The 17,959-nt window shown below is 44.3% G+C and overlaps 1 protein-coding gene across 1 annotated transcript in view; it reads right to left on the bottom strand.

The window, feature by feature from the left end:
* HAPLN3 (hyaluronan and proteoglycan link protein 3) overlaps positions 1-15,127 on the bottom strand; it is a 42,009-nt gene extending 26,882 nt beyond the window's left edge. Inside the window, exons 1-2 of the mRNA XM_083184192.1 lie at positions 14,932-15,127; positions 3,335-3,491 (exon numbers count right to left, since the gene is read on the bottom strand). Of these exons, the coding sequence (XP_083040318.1) occupies positions 3,335-3,455 (121 nt within the window). The 5' untranslated portion in view covers positions 3,456-3,491; positions 14,932-15,127. The remainder of the gene's footprint in view (positions 1-3,334; positions 3,492-14,931) is intronic.
* Positions 15,128-17,959: the final 2,832 nt, after the last annotated feature.

The following is a 17,959-nucleotide window of genomic DNA, read 5'->3' as shown; positions in this document are numbered from 1 at the left end:
AGCTGAATATGATATGACTGCAGGTATTCACAGGAAACAGCTTTACAGTTGGGTATTGTACAGTCATATTGTGAGAAATGTTTTCCACCTGCCCAGTTATTTGTGGAGCGTGCGTCTTATATTCAGATGACTTGACAGGAAGTTGAAAGCCAGTCCTTTCTTCCGTCAGGTTGCTGAAATGTCAGTAGTGTTTGCATGTTCGTGTAGACACATTGGAGCTTTAATGTAGCTGAACACACTAAATGAGTTATTAGTTTATTACACAGCTAGATGACTCTTGAGTGAAAGACTTCACCTCCATTCGCTTACTTGATTGGTATTAGGAATCTGAGGGTCAAACACACAGTAAAACATCTGTTGCATGTCCAACAGGGCATACTACTAAGATGTGAATTTTCAGAAGCTGCGAGAAGCAGGGAAAAGCTCCCTCCAAGGACATAAATCAGGGTGGCCTACCCTCCCAGAATGTCCGGGAGTAGGGTTGCCACCTCTCCTGGATTTCCTGAATTGGTGGCACCCCTCCAGGACATTTTTGCAGTCTCCCGGATTCTGGGATTCTCCCGGAATCCGGGTGACTTTGAAAGCCTCCACAGCCTCCCAAATGAGTGTGCACACTGTCAGGGGCATACGGAGGGTGGTTCCAGCGGAGCATGAGCTCCGGGTGCCAGAAAGGCCACAGAGCATGCACAGTGTGTCTCCAGCACTTGTGAGTCAGTGAGTCAGTGTTTGGGGCAGATATGCATGTTAGAGAAGTAAGGGGGTGGGGGAGGTTGCTGTGAAGTTGTTGTCACTGGAGTCAGGGTGAGGGGAGGATGTATCCCTGTGTATGAGTTGTCAGTAGGAGAAATGTGTTATTAAATGTAACAATAGGGACTTCAATACATGTCTGTATTAGAGGCCACGCCCACTTTTCTAAAGAGGTCATGCCTGTTTTACAAAGCCACGCCCAATTTTCTGGGAGCGCATGCGCACATGAAGATGTGTGGGGGGGAACCCTCCCGGATACCGTCAGTCCCCCGCCCCCCCCCCCCCCGCACGCATCTGCTCTGCGGCAGCGTTAATTTCCCATGATTTGCAGCTTTCCGGGCTAATTTAGCCACGCCCCCTCATCGAAGACCCGCAAATTGCGGGATTTGGCGTTCGGGTGGCGGAGCTTGATGATGTCTACATCAGGTATGTAGTGATATGACAATGGCCTAGTACAATTAACAATGCAAAACACACACAATTGATTGATGGGCACTTCTCTTAATGGAATACAGTTCTAAAAAGCAAAAAATCTTTGGTAAAATTTATTGCTGGTATTGCTTAGTGGCAGGGAGGTGTTTATAAAGGTGGGCACAACATTAATACCCCTTTCACACCGCACTTGTAAAACGGTATATTGCCGTTTTTTTCACATTTCAACACATTTAAGGCTGCAATGGAAAAGTGCCAGAGTTGATTTACCGGTTAAAGATAACCAGTATTTCTAAACGTTTAAAAAGGAAAACGTTTCAGAGCCGTTTTTTATGCAGTGAGAATGGCTCTGAAACGGTATTTAGCAAAAAAACAACAGACTACAGACCTGTGATAGGCTGTCCCCTGCATTCTGCCTTGAAACGTGTTGAGGGGATTAAAACGGGTTGACTGATGTGAATGGTATTTAAATGGTATTTAAAACGGTAATGTCAAGGCTCAGACCCGTTTTAAATACTGTTTTAAAATACCATTTTTTAAAATGTTTAGGCAGTGTGAAAGTGGTATTAGAGGTGCCTGTTCATGTTTTGCTGTGTTGCTTTGTATTGTTTATCTAGTAACTTTTGTAATTTTTTGGGGGGCAGTCTGTCTTCAGCTCCTGTTTTCTGCTGTGCCATTGGTGCTGTAAACTGAGCTGCCTCTTCACAGCATCAAGGGTCACTGCAGTAGCATGGGTAACTATGACCAGCAGCCCTCACCTGAACACTGATCATCAGTACCTGGGTGAAGGCATTGTTTTATTTTTAACTTTTTTTTTTACAGTGATTAGCTTGTGTGGAGAGGCGTGGCCTCTGTTAGAGAGACATCTGCCCCCATGTGCCATATAAGAGCTTCCTCCTGGTTTTTATAGACAGCCGTCTCTCTCAATATAGAATATACCTGAATATACCAATCCACCGGTTACCGCTCTAATCTATTAACACACTTCTGACTCATTTTGGAGAAGATGCATTAAGCCATGAAGAGAGATAAAGTATTAGTCAATAACGTAATTTCATCTCTCAAACAAAAAAGGGGCAGATGTATTAAGCCTGGAGAAGAGATAAACTGGAGATAAAGTGGAAGGAGATAACGCACCAGCCACTCTGTGTTTGAAAATGACAGTTGGGAGTTGATTGGCTGGTGCATTTGATCTCCTGGGGCAGCACGGATGGTGTAATGGTTAGCATTACTGCCTCACAGCGCTGAGGTCATGGGTTCAATCCCCAACATGGCTCTAACTGTGCGGAGTTTGTATATTCTCCCCGTTCTTGTGTGGGTTTACTCCGGGTACTCCGGTTTCCTCCCACAATCCAAAAATATACAGACAGGTTAATTGGCTTTCAACAAAATTAACCCTAGGATGTCTGTGTGTGCGTGTACATGTGGTAGGGAATATAGATTGTAAGCTCCACTGGGCAGGGACTGATGTGAATGTTCAAATATTCTCTGTAAAGCGCTGCGGAATATGTGTGCGCTATATAAGAAACTGTTAATAAATAAATCTCCTTTTACCTTATCTCCACTTTATCTCTTCTCCAGGCTTAATACATTTGCCTCACTGTTCTAACCTGGCAGTTATGGGCTGATTGGCTCATACTTTATCTCTCTTCACTTTATCACTTTAGTATATCTCCCCCATGTAATTGGCCTGCTAATTCACATGTATGTGGCTCTGAAAGGTTCTAGGGTAACATCCCCAGATAGTCAGTTATCATTCACTTTAGCTTCCCACATCCTTGCCCAAACTGGACAGAGGTCCTGAAGCACTCTACATACGCTAAGCATTCGAGGCTGCCCATTTGTTGCCAGCTTTATGGAGGTTGACTTCAAATGGTCTCCAGACAATCTGCAATCATGTTTCTAAAACGTTATTTCAAATATTTTCTGTGGATCCTGAACTGTTATTAGGGTTGTTACTGTTTTATATCTTCTCTTATGCCATAGTTTTAGCATAACCAGGTGTTGTATAGAAAGTCACCATGCATCTCACTTCTGCATCATTAACATCTACAGTACTCCAAGATTTGTACATTCATTGCACATGTTGATTTGAAGAACAGCTCTTTCTAGGGGCTACAGAAGATGGTTGCAATATGTCTTGTGGTTCTCTTACCTTCTCCGTTCCCATTGCCAGAACTGTTATTTAGGATGTGGTCATAGTAGAAACCGTTATAGAAAGGGAGGCAGCAACATGAGCTGACCATTAGGAGGAAGACAGCTATTCCCGTCTGCATTGTGATCCTTTGGGTCTGCACTCCAAACTACTGGTCCTGCAAAACAACATAAGGTAACAGTGAGTAAGAACTTGCTCCCATTCGGCATGTGTGTAGCATCACCCCAGACTTCACTACACATTGGCTGAGATTCAATTGTTGCTCTGTTAAGGCACAGTCATTTGCATTTCAGCTTGTAAAATTGAGGTCAACCTACCACAGCCAGATGACCATCAGATGAGAACCCAAGATTCTGAGCTGGCACAACCTTCCCATTATTATGACACTATTTTGCACAATAATTACTACTTCTCATCTATGTAGCACTTCTAGTACTGAGAGAGATGCTACTTCTGCCACTAGTGCAGTGGTTCTCAATCTCGGTCCTCAGGACCCCACAAAGTTCACGTTTTCCAGGTCACCCGGCAGGTGCACTCATTACTGACTGACACATTTTTAAATATCCACAGGTGGAGCTACTAATTTTACTTGATTCTGTGAGGAGACCTGGAAAACATGCACTGTGTGGGGTCCTGAGGGCTGACTTTAAGAACATGTGCACTATTGTGATGCCTTGGCCCTGGGGAAGGTCCTGCTTTCTGGAAATGAACATTAGGAATGTACAGGACCCACTTGGCGAGGTCCCCTAGCTGTTCTACATGGGCCAAACATTATGCTAAGAACAGGATTGCCTACCTGACCCTCTCCTTCAGGGAGAAAATCCTCTGTTCCTGGACTTCCCTGCAGTGGGGTAAATATAAATTTTGCTACCCCCTGCCAAAAAGTTTGTGGCGCCCCCTGGGCTCCTCTCCAGCGTGTTTCCCCAGCGGAGAAGCTGAAGCAGGAGAGAGGCACAGAGACCAGCAGACACTTCTGCTTCCCCTGGCTCAGACACGTCCCAGGCCGCCCCAGCATGCCCATCCTGTACACAGTAGCCAATAGCCGGCTCTGTGTACAGTCAATTGAATCAGTGGGGGGATTTGCCGTCTCTGTCATGGCTGACTCGCCTCCGGTGCTCAGCCAGCAGGCAGCGGCAGGCAGCAGCATGTCAGTGCGTCGAGCAGGCACAGAGCCTGCTGCCGCTTGATCCCCCAAGCAGCTGCTGGGGCTGCCTGACAGTAGTTACACCACTGCTTCCCTGGTAATGTAGGATTGCCATCACCTGTGATGAAACACCTTTCTTATCAATTACCTAGCTCCCCACAGGTGATGGCAATCATACATTACCAGGGAAGTCCAGGAACAGAGCATTTTCTCCCTAAAGGAGGGGGTCAGGTAGGCAACCATGGCTAAGAACCTTAATTGTACTCCATGCACTCCATTTACTGCAAGTCTCAGCATGGTAGCACCTCTTATTATGTTTAGAATTGGGGTGTGCAGTACAGGTCCCACCCCCTTATATTTTATATTTTAAAAAGATAAAGGGCAGTATTTAATGTGAATACTGGCGACGTGCAGCGAATCCTGTTTAGGATTCGCTGCACATTCGCCACTGCTCGCTGCGTTCCGGAGCCTCGCCGGCTCCGGTATTCAACGAGTCAGGGGCTCACTGCCCCTGACCGGCGAATTTGAGCTCCTGCGGCAGATGCCGCAGGGAGCCTGAGGACGGTGGCAGGCAGGGAGATAGAAGTCTCCCTGCCTGCCCCAGAACGTTTGTGGGGGGGAGGTGGGCTCCCCGGGAGCCAGGCAGCACAGGCTGCCCCCCGGGGGTGCCAGCAGGGGACCGGGTATATTCACTACACCCGATCATGCATATGTAATGATCGGGTGAAGTGAATATATTAATATCTAATGAGCGGCTCGGCTCCGGCCCCCTACTGGCTGGTCTGTGTAAAAAAAAAAACATATATATATTTTTTTTTTTATTAAATATATATTCATGTGCTTACAGCACATGAATAAAAATAGCATGCCCCTCCTCAGAATAAAATTCCAGATTTTTTGACACCAATTGTAAAAAAAAAAACACTTTATTTTAAAAGTTCACCTTCCACTTCACCATAAAAAGATAGCGATTGCTACTTGGTGAATCATGGCGAAAAAAACCTTGAATTGTATTCGCCATCTGGTCATTGAATTGGGTGATTCACTGTTTTAGTCAGAAATTCGCCTTACAGCACAAAATCGCCATAAAAACCTGGCGAATCAGCCTCATTGAATACCGCCCATAGTGTAGAAGTTGCCCATAGCAACCCATCAGTTTTAAACTCCCATTTCATAGGCTGTGCTAGATAAATAATAGCTAGACCCTGACTGTCTCTAACACATTAATTGTGTGATTAGGTGATGCAAACGTTCTGCTATTTTCTTACCCTACAAGTTACTGCTCATATCATATTTTCCCAGATATTTTTCCTGAATTGTGAGTGTCTTAACGCAAACTTAGCAATTTCCAAAATCTTCACTGATAACTGTATTGTCCTAGACTCTGCAATGAAGTTGTTGCTTACATCCTGACTCTACACTGTCACTATAAAGAGATAAAGTACTAAACTGCTTCCTATGGACAAGTAAGCAACTCTAGTTTTATAGAAGTGAATTTGGAGAAGCCGCATTAACATCTCATGTTACATCATCAGGAAATTTAGACGCCAAAGCTAATTCCGAATTTTCACTGCGGAAAAACTGTTTCACCTTATTGAGGCTCATGAGAGCAGGATTGGTGATATCTTTAGTTCATGTGTCTTGCTGCAGAGACAATTTGATAACAATGGATTGAAGATGGTTTTAATCACTCCCTTGGGACTGTATCCAAACAAGCCACACACACACACGCAGAGCAATAATTACATCAATGCTGAGACATAATACCACGATAGCTATTGTCAGCGAGTAATACGGCTTCACTGTTAGGGAAAGTATTTGAACTTTAGGTGGCATTGTATAAAATTAGTCAGAATACAAGTGGCTTCTAGCAATATACAGTAGAAATGCAGGTACTTATGTAATATCTGGGCTCCCATTTTCTTATGAGACCGCGTCCCCTCGCCACGCTTCGGGCACGGTGGCTCGCTGCGCTCGCCACACTATATAAAATCAACTCCATGCGTATTTGGATAGTAGGGGTATGAAAAAATGGGGTGTATTTAACATGGGAGCCCAGATAATACATAAGTACCGAAATGCAATAGCACAGGGCCCTGTTTGGAATGTTTGGTGGTAATTACATATGTGGTGACCCATCACGCACATCTTTATGGTACATCACTGGACAAATATTAGCCTGCAGTAAATAAACCAGGAAAAGCAATGTAGCCACCTAATACTTAAAATTGGTTAAAAACATTGTGAGTCAATTTCTCTTCCTATTCAAAATCAAAGTGAGAGATTTGGTAAGAAATCTCCAGATTTTTAAAGCAGCAATCATTTACACTGCACAATCAAACTGATTTGGCAGTTCGGATGATGTAATGGTTAGAATTACTGCCTCACAGCGCTGAGGTCATGGGTTCGATCCCCACCATGGCTCTAACTGTGCGGAGTTTGTTTATTCTCCCCGTGTTTGTGTTGGTTTACTCCGGGTACGGGTTATTTCCTCCCACAATCCAAAAATATACAGATAGGTTAATTGGCTTCCAACAAAATTAAACCTAGAATGTCTGTGTGTGCGTGTACATGTGGTAGGGAATATACTGTAGATTGTAAGCTCCATGGGGCAGGGACTGATGTGAATGTTCAAATATTCTCTGTAAAGCGCTGCGGAATATGTGTGCGCTATATAAGACACTGGTAATAAATAAATAAATAAATTAACCCGGTAATTTGCTTCTGGTGTGAAAGAGGTATTAGATATACTGGACATAAAAAGAACAAGCCCAGTGGCTATGAATTTATCTACATTCCATGCAGATTACATCACTAAAGAACTCCGCAAATGTAGCTAGTAATCTTGTCAGCCTATTCATTTCCAATGTCTCTATAATACACAATCATTAAAATGAAGCACCCGGCGCTATCCTCTATTGAGAACACCTGGTCTTGTTATCTGTAGTTCAGAACAGTTGTCTGTCAGATGTAATTGACTGAATCTCTGTGGCTTCCCAACTGTTATATGTGATGTGTGTACATAAGGAATGTATGAGGACAGGAATTGTGCTACAATGATTAGCACTGGACAGTAAAAGGTCAATTTACTAAAGCTTCTAAAAATGAGAAGAGGTGATGTTACCTATAACAACCAATTGGATTCTGCCATTTTCTAGAAGCAATAGAGAAATCAAAGAAGGAATGTGATTGGTTGCTATGGCAACATCACCACTTTTCATTTCTATAAGCTTTAGTGATGCTGGCCACACATCAGACCAACTTTCCTCCAACCGTCCAACTAGTTGGTTGGTTGGACTGAAAATCTGGTACTGTATGGGGGCAAATATCAATAAGCAATTTGCTCACATGCTCAGGAGAATGGACATTTGGTGAAATTGTTTAAATCAAATAGATCCAACTACGGTACATTGTCTGAGGGACAGTTGTTGTCCATTTTCTGATGTGGGATTACAAATGACATGTGCTCCTATCCAGTACCATGTTTTTATTCCATCCAACCAACTAGTTGGATGGTTGGAGGAAAGTTGGTCCGATGTGTGGCCAGCATAAGTGTACCCCTGAGTTTGAACCTCATCGAGGTCTATTGTTACATTCTTATTTTCTCACTGTGTTTATGTTAATTCCGTTCGACTCAAAGTAGGTATGTGCGTCTAGATTGTGAGCTCTATAAGAGAATATACTGGAATAAAGTGTGAGTGTACAAAGCTCTAGTACAGGCATTCCCAACCACGGTCCTCAAGTCACACCAACAGTGCAGGTTTTAGTGATAGCCAGGCTTCAGCACAGATGGTTTAATCAGAATCCCTCAGATACTTATTAAGTCACCTGTGCTGAAGCCTGGATATCTACAAAACCTGCACTGTTGGTGTGCCTTGAGGACCGTGGTTGAGAATGCTTGCTCTAGTAGAATATGCTGCCACTGTAGTATTTGTAGTATAAGTATATGCTGATAATCTCACTGTATCCAGAGCAATTACAGGGCATTTTCTAAAGGGCCCTACACACACAGCAATATTCAGCCACTTTCGGAGCGATTTTTAATCATTTTACTAACTCGCTCAGAAAGTGTCTGAATATCGCTGTGTGTGTGTAGCCCACACAGCGGTACAAATGCGCAGCCCCGAGGGTCCCCGATCTAAAACGGCCCTGCTAGTAAATTCATAGTGGTCGCTCAGACGGCCCTGCACATTTCTGCTGTGTGGTGGCCTTCTGTGATCTCACATCGCTCTGTGTGCAGCGGCCACAGCGATATCACAACGGTGATTAATATCCAGCATGCTGGATAACTGTAATTAGATCGCCGGTCAGGACCAATGTTCTCACCTGGAAAACAGTTTCCATGAAATCGCTGAGCGTTCTCATGGTAATCGCCCGGTGACGTGGGTGGGCAGCTGACATCCGAGAACGTACACACATATATAAAAGTGACCTGTATATATGCGTGTGCGCACCACATCTCTCAGTGGTTGGCAACCATCGAAAGATGTGGGAGGATCCCACTGGCATGTGAATGGATGTATATGTAAATCATCCATTCGAATGCCATGCGAATGTACGCACCATGCAAATGGTGGGCCGGCATACCACCATTTGCAGGGTGGGTTCTGGTTGACTCCCAAGGATGCGAATTCGCATCTGAACAAATCAACCAGAATAACCCCCTATACACGGACTACTGACATTTTTTAGTAGTCAGTACAACTGGACAGGTATAGTATGGGAATGTGATACAACAATGTGTAGTGTACATCTCTTAATATTTATACTGTCACACTTAATGAAAACAGCTATTTGGAATACATTTGGAATACATTTACTACATTTTCTGAAAATTAAAAGAGGTGATATTGCCCATAGCAACCCCATTTTGTTTACCATTTCTTTATTGCATCCCAGAAAATGACAGACAGAATCGACATATGCGTTAGGTCGACAGGTCGACATGGGTTTTTGCACTGTTTTTTGAGCCGACATGTGCCGGCAGACGGTATTTCATGTCCTACCATCCACTAGGGTGTGGTGTGAGAATAAAATAGTGTGCCCGAAGCATTGCGAGCGAAGCGAGGGGCTGCGGTTGACTTCCAACTGTGTCCATGTCGACTGTGTCGACATTCGAGTCAAAAAACAGTGAAGTGGTTCATACAGTATATGCCAGGGTTGCCTACCTGACCCTCTCCTTCAAGGAGAAAATGCTGTGTTCCTGGACTTCCCTGGTAATGTATAATTGCCATTACCTGTGGTGAGTTAGGTAATTGATAAGATAGGCGTTTCACCACAGGTGACGACAATCATACATTACCAGGGAAGCCCAGGAACAGAGCATTTTCTCCCTCATGGAGAGGGTCAGGTAGGCAACCCTGATAATATATGCTGTCAAATTCTTTGTTTCTGCAATATATTTCTTAAGGTACAATAGAATATTACAAAGTGGAGTTCTGCAACAGTTCGGTGCTATGATAGAATACTTAGAATACCCTCCAGATTCCCTGTGATACACCGAAAGCTGCTGGTTCCCAGGGGCTATAAAAGGCCTATTACTTTTTTCTCCCTGCTCCTCTCCAGACTGTCAATCAAAATTCCTCAGCTGCTAATTGATACACCTGTGTTTAGACATGAATATCCTGTTAATAGCCCTCCAGGACCCCTGTCTTAACCCATGCTTGCTGAGTTCAGCTAAGTTAACTGCTATGAAGTCATTTCTAGTATATTTCACACAAAAATTCATATCTTTATATTATTATTTTTTTTCACTAGAGAAGTTTATAACCTGGAAGGGTGTAACCCCCTTTATCCTGCATGTTCTCATCATGTGTATTACATTCCTGACAAGAAACAGACGGCAATCATATCCTCCAAGGAGCCGTTAACAGAGTGGAGAGTCCATCTGTTCCAATACTCTGACACTAACTAATGTACACACAACACTGTGCCCCGTTAATGTTAACATCCCAACTTAGCAGCGGTCCCCCTGGAAGACAAAGCACGTTGAAAGTTAATGTGACAACATGGAAAAATGTTGTCACAAAGTTCCGGGTATGTCAGAAAACAATCACTAATGCCTCCATTGACAGCGAGTCGGAAACTTTAGATATAATAGACAATGAAGACAGCTGGATGCCCTCCCAACTCACCCCAGGGTCTATTGGAGAGAGAATTTAATTTGTTCATATGAAATGAAACCTTGGCATGTCCCTACCGCATGTGGGCTCACGTAGTTGATGAGTCTGGCATGAAGTTGTCTAATTCATTTCATTCTGGGGTTTTGAGACATATGCAAAGCCTTATAAGACAATATACTAACCAGACAAGGGGGGGTATTCAATCCCGGGTCACAACTGTCGGTCTGTCCCGACAGCCATGACCCTGGCCCGTTCTCGTTTTACTAGACCGCAAATTGCCAGGCGGGATTCAATGTCCCGCCTGCCGATCGGCAAAAAGGGGAGTGTCGGCGTAAACAGCCATGGATTGTCGAGATCCAGCCGTGACAGCGACAATTCACGGCCGTTCTCTGCAAAACGGGTCCGACAGCTTTTAAAGTCCGGTCTGTTCTGTCAATCTGCCTCTTCAATGCTGTCGGGCAAGACAGCATTGAATAGAGACCCGCCGCTGTTTCCCTCCCGCCGGATATAGTGTCGGGGATTGAATACCCCCCAAAATATGGGCTGAAACTCTTAGCAATCAATCAGATGTTTCTTTTAATCAATTTAGTTGTTCTTTAAAGAAAGCCAATGTCTGATTGGTTGCCATGGGTTATAGAATGTGGGTGTTATTAATTAATAGTAGTTAAGCTGCAGTGTTGTTTTTTTAACTTGTGCCTAGATGTGACTTCTGACAGCAGTCTCTTTCTGGTAAATGTAAGGAAAATACCATAAGGGTACATTAATCTAATGATCAGTATAGGAAATGATGTGAGCCAAAATCAGTATACTACTGGGTTTCATATACCCTTCCACCCACACACCTACTAATGATCTATGCAGAAACCACAGCAGCTGTACAAATGAAAGGGTACGTTTAACGTCTCCCTCCAGGGTAACGTATACTGTAGCGACTCTTCCTAACTGTAACAGTATCCATATTAAAAAGGGTTTGGACTATACGGTGTTGCCAACAAATGTTTTGACAATGATGCACAATCCCATAACATACTGTGTGTACAGTAATGTTCCACCTATACAAAACATACAGAAAGGGCAGCAGCCCTTATATAGCCCTGTTCCAGGTGTTATGTGTGTTATCAGCTCATCTGTAAGCATAATACACAGTGAAGGATACTCTGTACTACTGTGAGTAGCCAGCCTTATGGGCAAATATGTGCAATACTACACACCTACATCCAGTTAGAATGCATCATTATAAAGACAACTTCCCAAGTCAATACTAGCACATATTAGTCACACACACACACACACACACACACACACACACACACACACACACACACACACACCTTCCTCACCAGACCTTCATAAAACGACATAATGGGACGGCTGGATAATCTATAATGGCATGTTGACCTATGCACACACAGAGGAAATGGAGCAAGATAAAGCATGGCAATGTATAACCAGCAGCACAGAGCCATTTCCCATGGAATTTTAAGTGGGGGGTGACTGACACATCAAGGTCAGAGATTCCTCCCATATAATTACCCATCATTCAGGCAGAGGCTGCAACAAGGATATGGAATTCTGTCATGTGTATCCTATTATCACTTGTATGATGTGCCCAACATCCAGAGATCCATCTATCTATTATGTAAAGCTGCACTGCACATTTCTTGCTATCTGGATAGGGATGGGAGAACACTTTTAACCCTTCCCAGACTGAGTTTCTGTGCAGCTATTGTTCCCTTAGTGTAATAATATATATTCTTGTTATACGGTTAATATTTGTACCATTTATAAAATGCATTCAAATATTGACAATGATTTCAGTAACAAGCAGCACATGTAGCAGTAACAAGCTGCCCATTTGTGGCTTTCCCTGACATTGGTATTTGCTGTTACAATACACTGTAATAATGGACAATGCTTTTAATTTTATATTGTGTTACTAGATGTACTGTTACAAAATTCTAGTTCATTCACAAAACAAATGCTTGGAGTTGCTTGGAAGACTTGCGGGGCGTTTTATCAAAGCTTGGAGAGAGATAATGGCCCTTATTCTGGTCCCACTACCGGCCGCGTCCCGTCCCCCCCTTCCTCGCCCATCGCGATTCCCTGCATGGCTGTGAATGTAGGATTTGCATAATAACACCTCTATTGTGCCTCTGATCTGTGAGCGCCATGTGCGTAGTGTTCCCGCTAGGCTGTTTTAGCGGGGCGCTGCGCCCTGCCCGATTTTTAAAGGGCAAAATGCGCCCTGCCCATCTCGCAGCGCCCCGCTAAAACAGCCTCACGGGGAAGCCCAGCGTCGCCGTTGACGGCGATGCCTGGCGCTTCCCCGGCAGCACAGTGGATTCGGAGGGGCCGGGCCCGCCCCTTTGATGACTGTGGCGGCCGGGCCCGCCCCCTTTGATGACATCGGCGGCCCGGGCACGCCTCTCATTACGGCGGCGGCCCGGGCATGCTCCCTTCATGACGTCGGCGGCCCGGGCACGCCCCTTTCATGATGTCGGCTGCCCGGGCATGCCCCCAGCTGTGACGTCGGTGTGCCCGGTCCGCCCCCCAGCGCCCTGCCCAGTGTCACTCCTAGAGTGAACACTATGTGCGGGAAACGGGTGGGCAGCTGACATCTACTGACATCAGCTGCCTGCCCCCGAAACCGCGTCACCAGGTGATTTGCATGGGAACGCCCAGCGTATTCATGAGAATGTCCATGTGCCCGCTGCCGCCACCCACACTGCTAGATGCGAACATGTAGTTCACTGTGCCCGCTCGCAGCCCGCGTCTTCACATGCGCAGAAATGTGCATGTGCAGATGCAAAACTGTTAATAGGGTCTGGAGAACCGATTAAATTAGAATAACCCCCAATGTGTAGAGGTAGAGCACCAACCAATCATCTGCTAACTGTTCCTTTACAGCCTGTGTTTCGAAGATGACAGTTAGGGGTACACGTATTAAAGTTTCTAAAAGTGAAAAGAGGTGATGTTGGCCATAGTAACCAACCTGAATTGCATCCTAGAAAATGATAGACAGAATCTGATTGGTTGTTATGGGCACTTATCACTTTTCACTTTTAGAAACTTTTAGTAAATGTACCCCTTACAAACAAATTGGTTGGCACTGTATCCCTCTCCATACTATCTCTCCTCTCTCCAAGCTTTGATGCCTCTCTCTCTCTCTCTCTCTCTCTCTCTCTCTCTCTCTCTCTCTCTCTCTATCTCCACTTTATAAGTTTAATAAATCTCCTCCTTAGTATTTTGTTATTGTTATAAAGCATTCATATTTACAGACTGTAAGATTTAAGCAATCTCTGATTGTTTCCACATATAGGACACATCTTTCCTTGCTGCTTATATATAAATGGGTATGGTGGTCAAATGATATAAAATACTGTATACATGTGACAAACTGGCTGCTTCTCACAATACAATACAAATGTTCTGCTTATTTCCCACTTATTTTTGTAGTGCCATAACCTAGACTGGACTTAATATTAATCAAATCCACGTTAGTGGCTCCAAGTTAGCGAAGTTGGAAAATAAGTTGCTAGAACAGAAAGAGAATGCCATGACACACTGGAAAGGAGCCAGGTTGGCACATATACTGTGTATTTATAAGAATATTTCTGCTGAAATTGGGATATTCCAAGACAGGATAAAACAGAGTCACACCAGTAGAGGGTGACACATTCCAAGTCCTCTAATCTCTTGGACGACCAAACTGATGACATCTGTTGGGAATACTATGTGAAATTTACTCAGGAAACAATTCAGAATGTGAGAGTGCAGAGAGGGAAACCAGGTTTAATAATGATGGCAGAATAGGGATGCAATCTCTGCCATGAAAAGGACCAGCAATAATACACCAGTCTCACCATTACCAAGCCATGTGTGTGGTGACCAGGGTCCTATGCTCAGCATACTTACAGCATTTTAAGGGGGGGGGGGGGGGGTATATTTTCTTCATAGAAAACTTCTAAATAAAATAACTCTGACAAAATAAACTAAATGCAATGTATCACTAAATGTACAGATAATCAAGCAATACAATTCAGTTTAAAATAACATATTGTTACCAGAAAAAAAGTGTTTCATTGGAATAAAAGCAGACGACATAACTTTTCCTGAACATGTAACTAATGTTTTCTGCCATTTCAACTACTAGTATTATTTTTATATAATTTATTATCATTATACCATAAGAACAGTCTCTTGGTGCTCCAGAAGTAGCCAATATACACAGCCATGGAACATAATAAAATACAAATCTAGATTTAATAAAGAGAGTGAACGGTGGAGAGAAGCAGGGACCCTGCTCAGCCTGGGAATCATCATATACTCACAGTTATGTAAGGAGGTGCTGCTGTGGATAAGCCTGTGTATTGTGTGTCCTGGGCACCCTCTCCTAGGACTGCTATGCAGCTCTGTAGTAAAATGTTTGGGCTCTAGCCTTAATGAGTGTGCACTGGCAGAGGGGAAGCACAGGACGTGAGGAGAAGCCAAGCCCCCACTCAGCCTCGGGATACAGCCCCTTACAGAGAGCAGCATAGCCATACACTGAAGTCCTGAGTGGGTAGGTGGGGACTGGGTGTGATCCAGCTATGAGGACGCACACATTGCACCATCCTCTGTGTGTGTGTAATTCTACACTCCTCCATCCACGGCACGTTTCCATCCTTCCCACTAGCACAGCTAAACATTTGCAGAGTTCGGAAGAATATAATTCATGCATCTGTCTGTATGGATTGTGTATGATCTCTGGGCTTGTGTCATTGCTTCTTGTCATGCCATCATGCATTCTGAGTTATATGTTGCAGATGCCTCCTGGTGAAATGGTTAATTATGGACAAGTTTTTGCATTGTGATGTGATAAAGGAGAGGTGGAAATAGGTCATGTGATGTGATGTATGACAGACTCTGGGGCAAACCCATTAAAGTTAAATTGCGTGAACCCCAAACTGTTGTTTTTCTCTATAGCTGTGTACAGTACATACTAAACGATGTGTGCACCTGGTGACCTTGATAGTGACAGGACCCACACATGCCAATGCCACCGTGATGAGCAAAGGCAGGGGGTAGGTGGGCGCCATGCTGCATATGGCTCCTGCTAGTGATATCCTCCTTTGCCTTGCAATGATGGAGGACAGAGGATGTCAATGACAAAGCGTGGAAGCATGCACCATCAGAGGCATTGTGTATACACTGGATATTTGATTTTGTCGTTCTGAACCGTCAGAATCGTAAAAAGAATGTAAAAGTACAGTGTATACCAGTGGCGGCTACTACCTCTGTGTAGGAGGGGGGTTGCGGCTGGCCGCGATGTCGCCCCCCTCTGCTGCCACCGCTGCTGGTCCCCGCCGGTCCCTTGTGCTGCTGCAGCCACCCCCGCTGGTAGATCAAACGTGGTAAAGGCATATGTGCAGTATGGTCCTCGGTATTGCGCATTCACTGGCCCCCAGCTTATATGGGCTGCTTTAGTAGCAGCCCATAGAATATAAATCCCGGTCCCACCACCTGTACATTGCAGATGACAGGCACTGGGACCAGCACATTTTGCTGTATCAGCCTCGATACTGTGCATACCCCAAATTCTATCGGCTGCAGATGATGCAGCCCATAGAGGCATCCCGGAGAGCAGTACTGCCACCAGGAATTTTGGGGTCCGGGACAGATTGCCAGTCCAGGCCCCACCCACAGGCCACTCCCCGCCAACGGGCACCGTGGATGAGCTGTCAGTGCGCGGACCTCCATCCCCCCCCCCCCCCCTCCCTTCACTTACCTCCCAACTCAGCAGGTCCCGAAACACAGTCTGGCTTCTTCAATGCAGGACGCCAGTGACCAATTAAAATGCAGCACTGGCAGGTGACAACACAAACAGGCTATAACCAGAGTACAAAGAGAAGTGGGATTCATTAAATAGTACCTGCAAAATGCCAGTGTCAATGTCTACAGTGAAGAGGCGACTCTAGGTGATTGGATCACACAGAAGAACATTTGTGAGATGCAGAACAAGTTAAAAGATGCAGGAAGAGTGCCTGACGCCATCTGTCAAGCATGGGGGAGGTAATGTGATGGTCTGGGGCTGCTTTGGTACTGGCAAAGTAGGAGATTTGTACAAGGTAAAAGGGATTTTGAATAAGGATATCACTCCATTTTGCAATGCCATGACTGTGGACAGCGCTTGATTGGAGCCAATTTCCTCCTCCAACAGGACAATGACCCAAAGCACACCTCCAAATTATGCAAGAACTATTTAGGGAAGAAGCAGACTGCTGCTATACTGTCTGAAACAGAGTGCCAGCGCAGTCACCAGATCTCAACCCCATTGAGCTGTTGTGGGAGAAGTTTGACCGTATGATATGCAAGAAGTGCCCACCAAGCCAATTCAACTTGTGGGAGGTTCTTCAGGAAGCGTGAGGTGACAATTCTTCAGATTACCTTAACAAAGTAACAGCTAGAATGCCAAAGGTCTGCAATGCTGTAATTGCTGCAAAAGGAGCATTATTTGACAAAAGTAGAGTTTGTAGGACAAAATGATTATTTCAAATAAAACCATTATTTCTAACCTTGGCAACATTTTGACTAGATGTTCAATTCATTTTGCAACCCATTCGATAAATAAAAGTCAGTTTTCATGTAAATGCTGGGAGGGATCCGTAATGGATTCCTCACACAGCGCTGGGGTAAGGTAAGAAGCCCATAGGCTTCTGCAGGTAATCAACAGCTTTTGCTGGTGATTCCCTCCGCAACGCTGACACTGCGTAGGGGCAATAGAGAATACAGAAATTAGGTAAAAACCCAGATAACGGGGTTTTTTTACAGCTTTTCTGCTTTAGAACATCCTGCCCAGAATTAGGAAAATGTTGCTGAGAAGGGGCATTTCCAGTGGCTGAGAACCAACTTTATTTAAGTACATCATTAGTACATCTTCCTATGATGTCACTATCTCAGCGCTTTTTCAGATATTGGACATTTTGGATTTTTCAATAAGGGATACTCAACTTGTATTTAAATTGTATCATTTACTGATCAATACCTGTCACAATAGTCCCAGGTCACAAAATACTTATTACAGACAATAAAGCTCATTTAGTACATTACTAAAATCTCCAGGTGAGCGATTCCCACCCACTGATGCCATGAGCTAAATTCTTATCCAAGGCACTATCTGAATGGAGTTTGTACATTCTCCCTGCATTGTTCGAATTTCCTTGGGTGATTGAACTTCTCACACCTGGGTATGTGTGTCAGTGTGATAGGGAACAGATTTTTATCTCCATTGGGACTATTGTGAGTTACTGAAATATTCTCCATAAAGTGCTTTGAAATAATAGATTAAGGACAGGCACAAGGGAAACTGTACACCAGGCC

The sequence above is a fragment of the Crinia signifera genome, chromosome 4 (genome assembly GCF_055691185.1).
Source record: "Crinia signifera chromosome 4, ASM5569118v1, whole genome shotgun sequence".
Classification (NCBI taxonomy): domain Eukaryota; kingdom Metazoa; phylum Chordata; class Amphibia; order Anura; family Myobatrachidae; genus Crinia; species Crinia signifera.
This window is presented reverse-complemented; position numbering and strand designations above follow the sequence as displayed.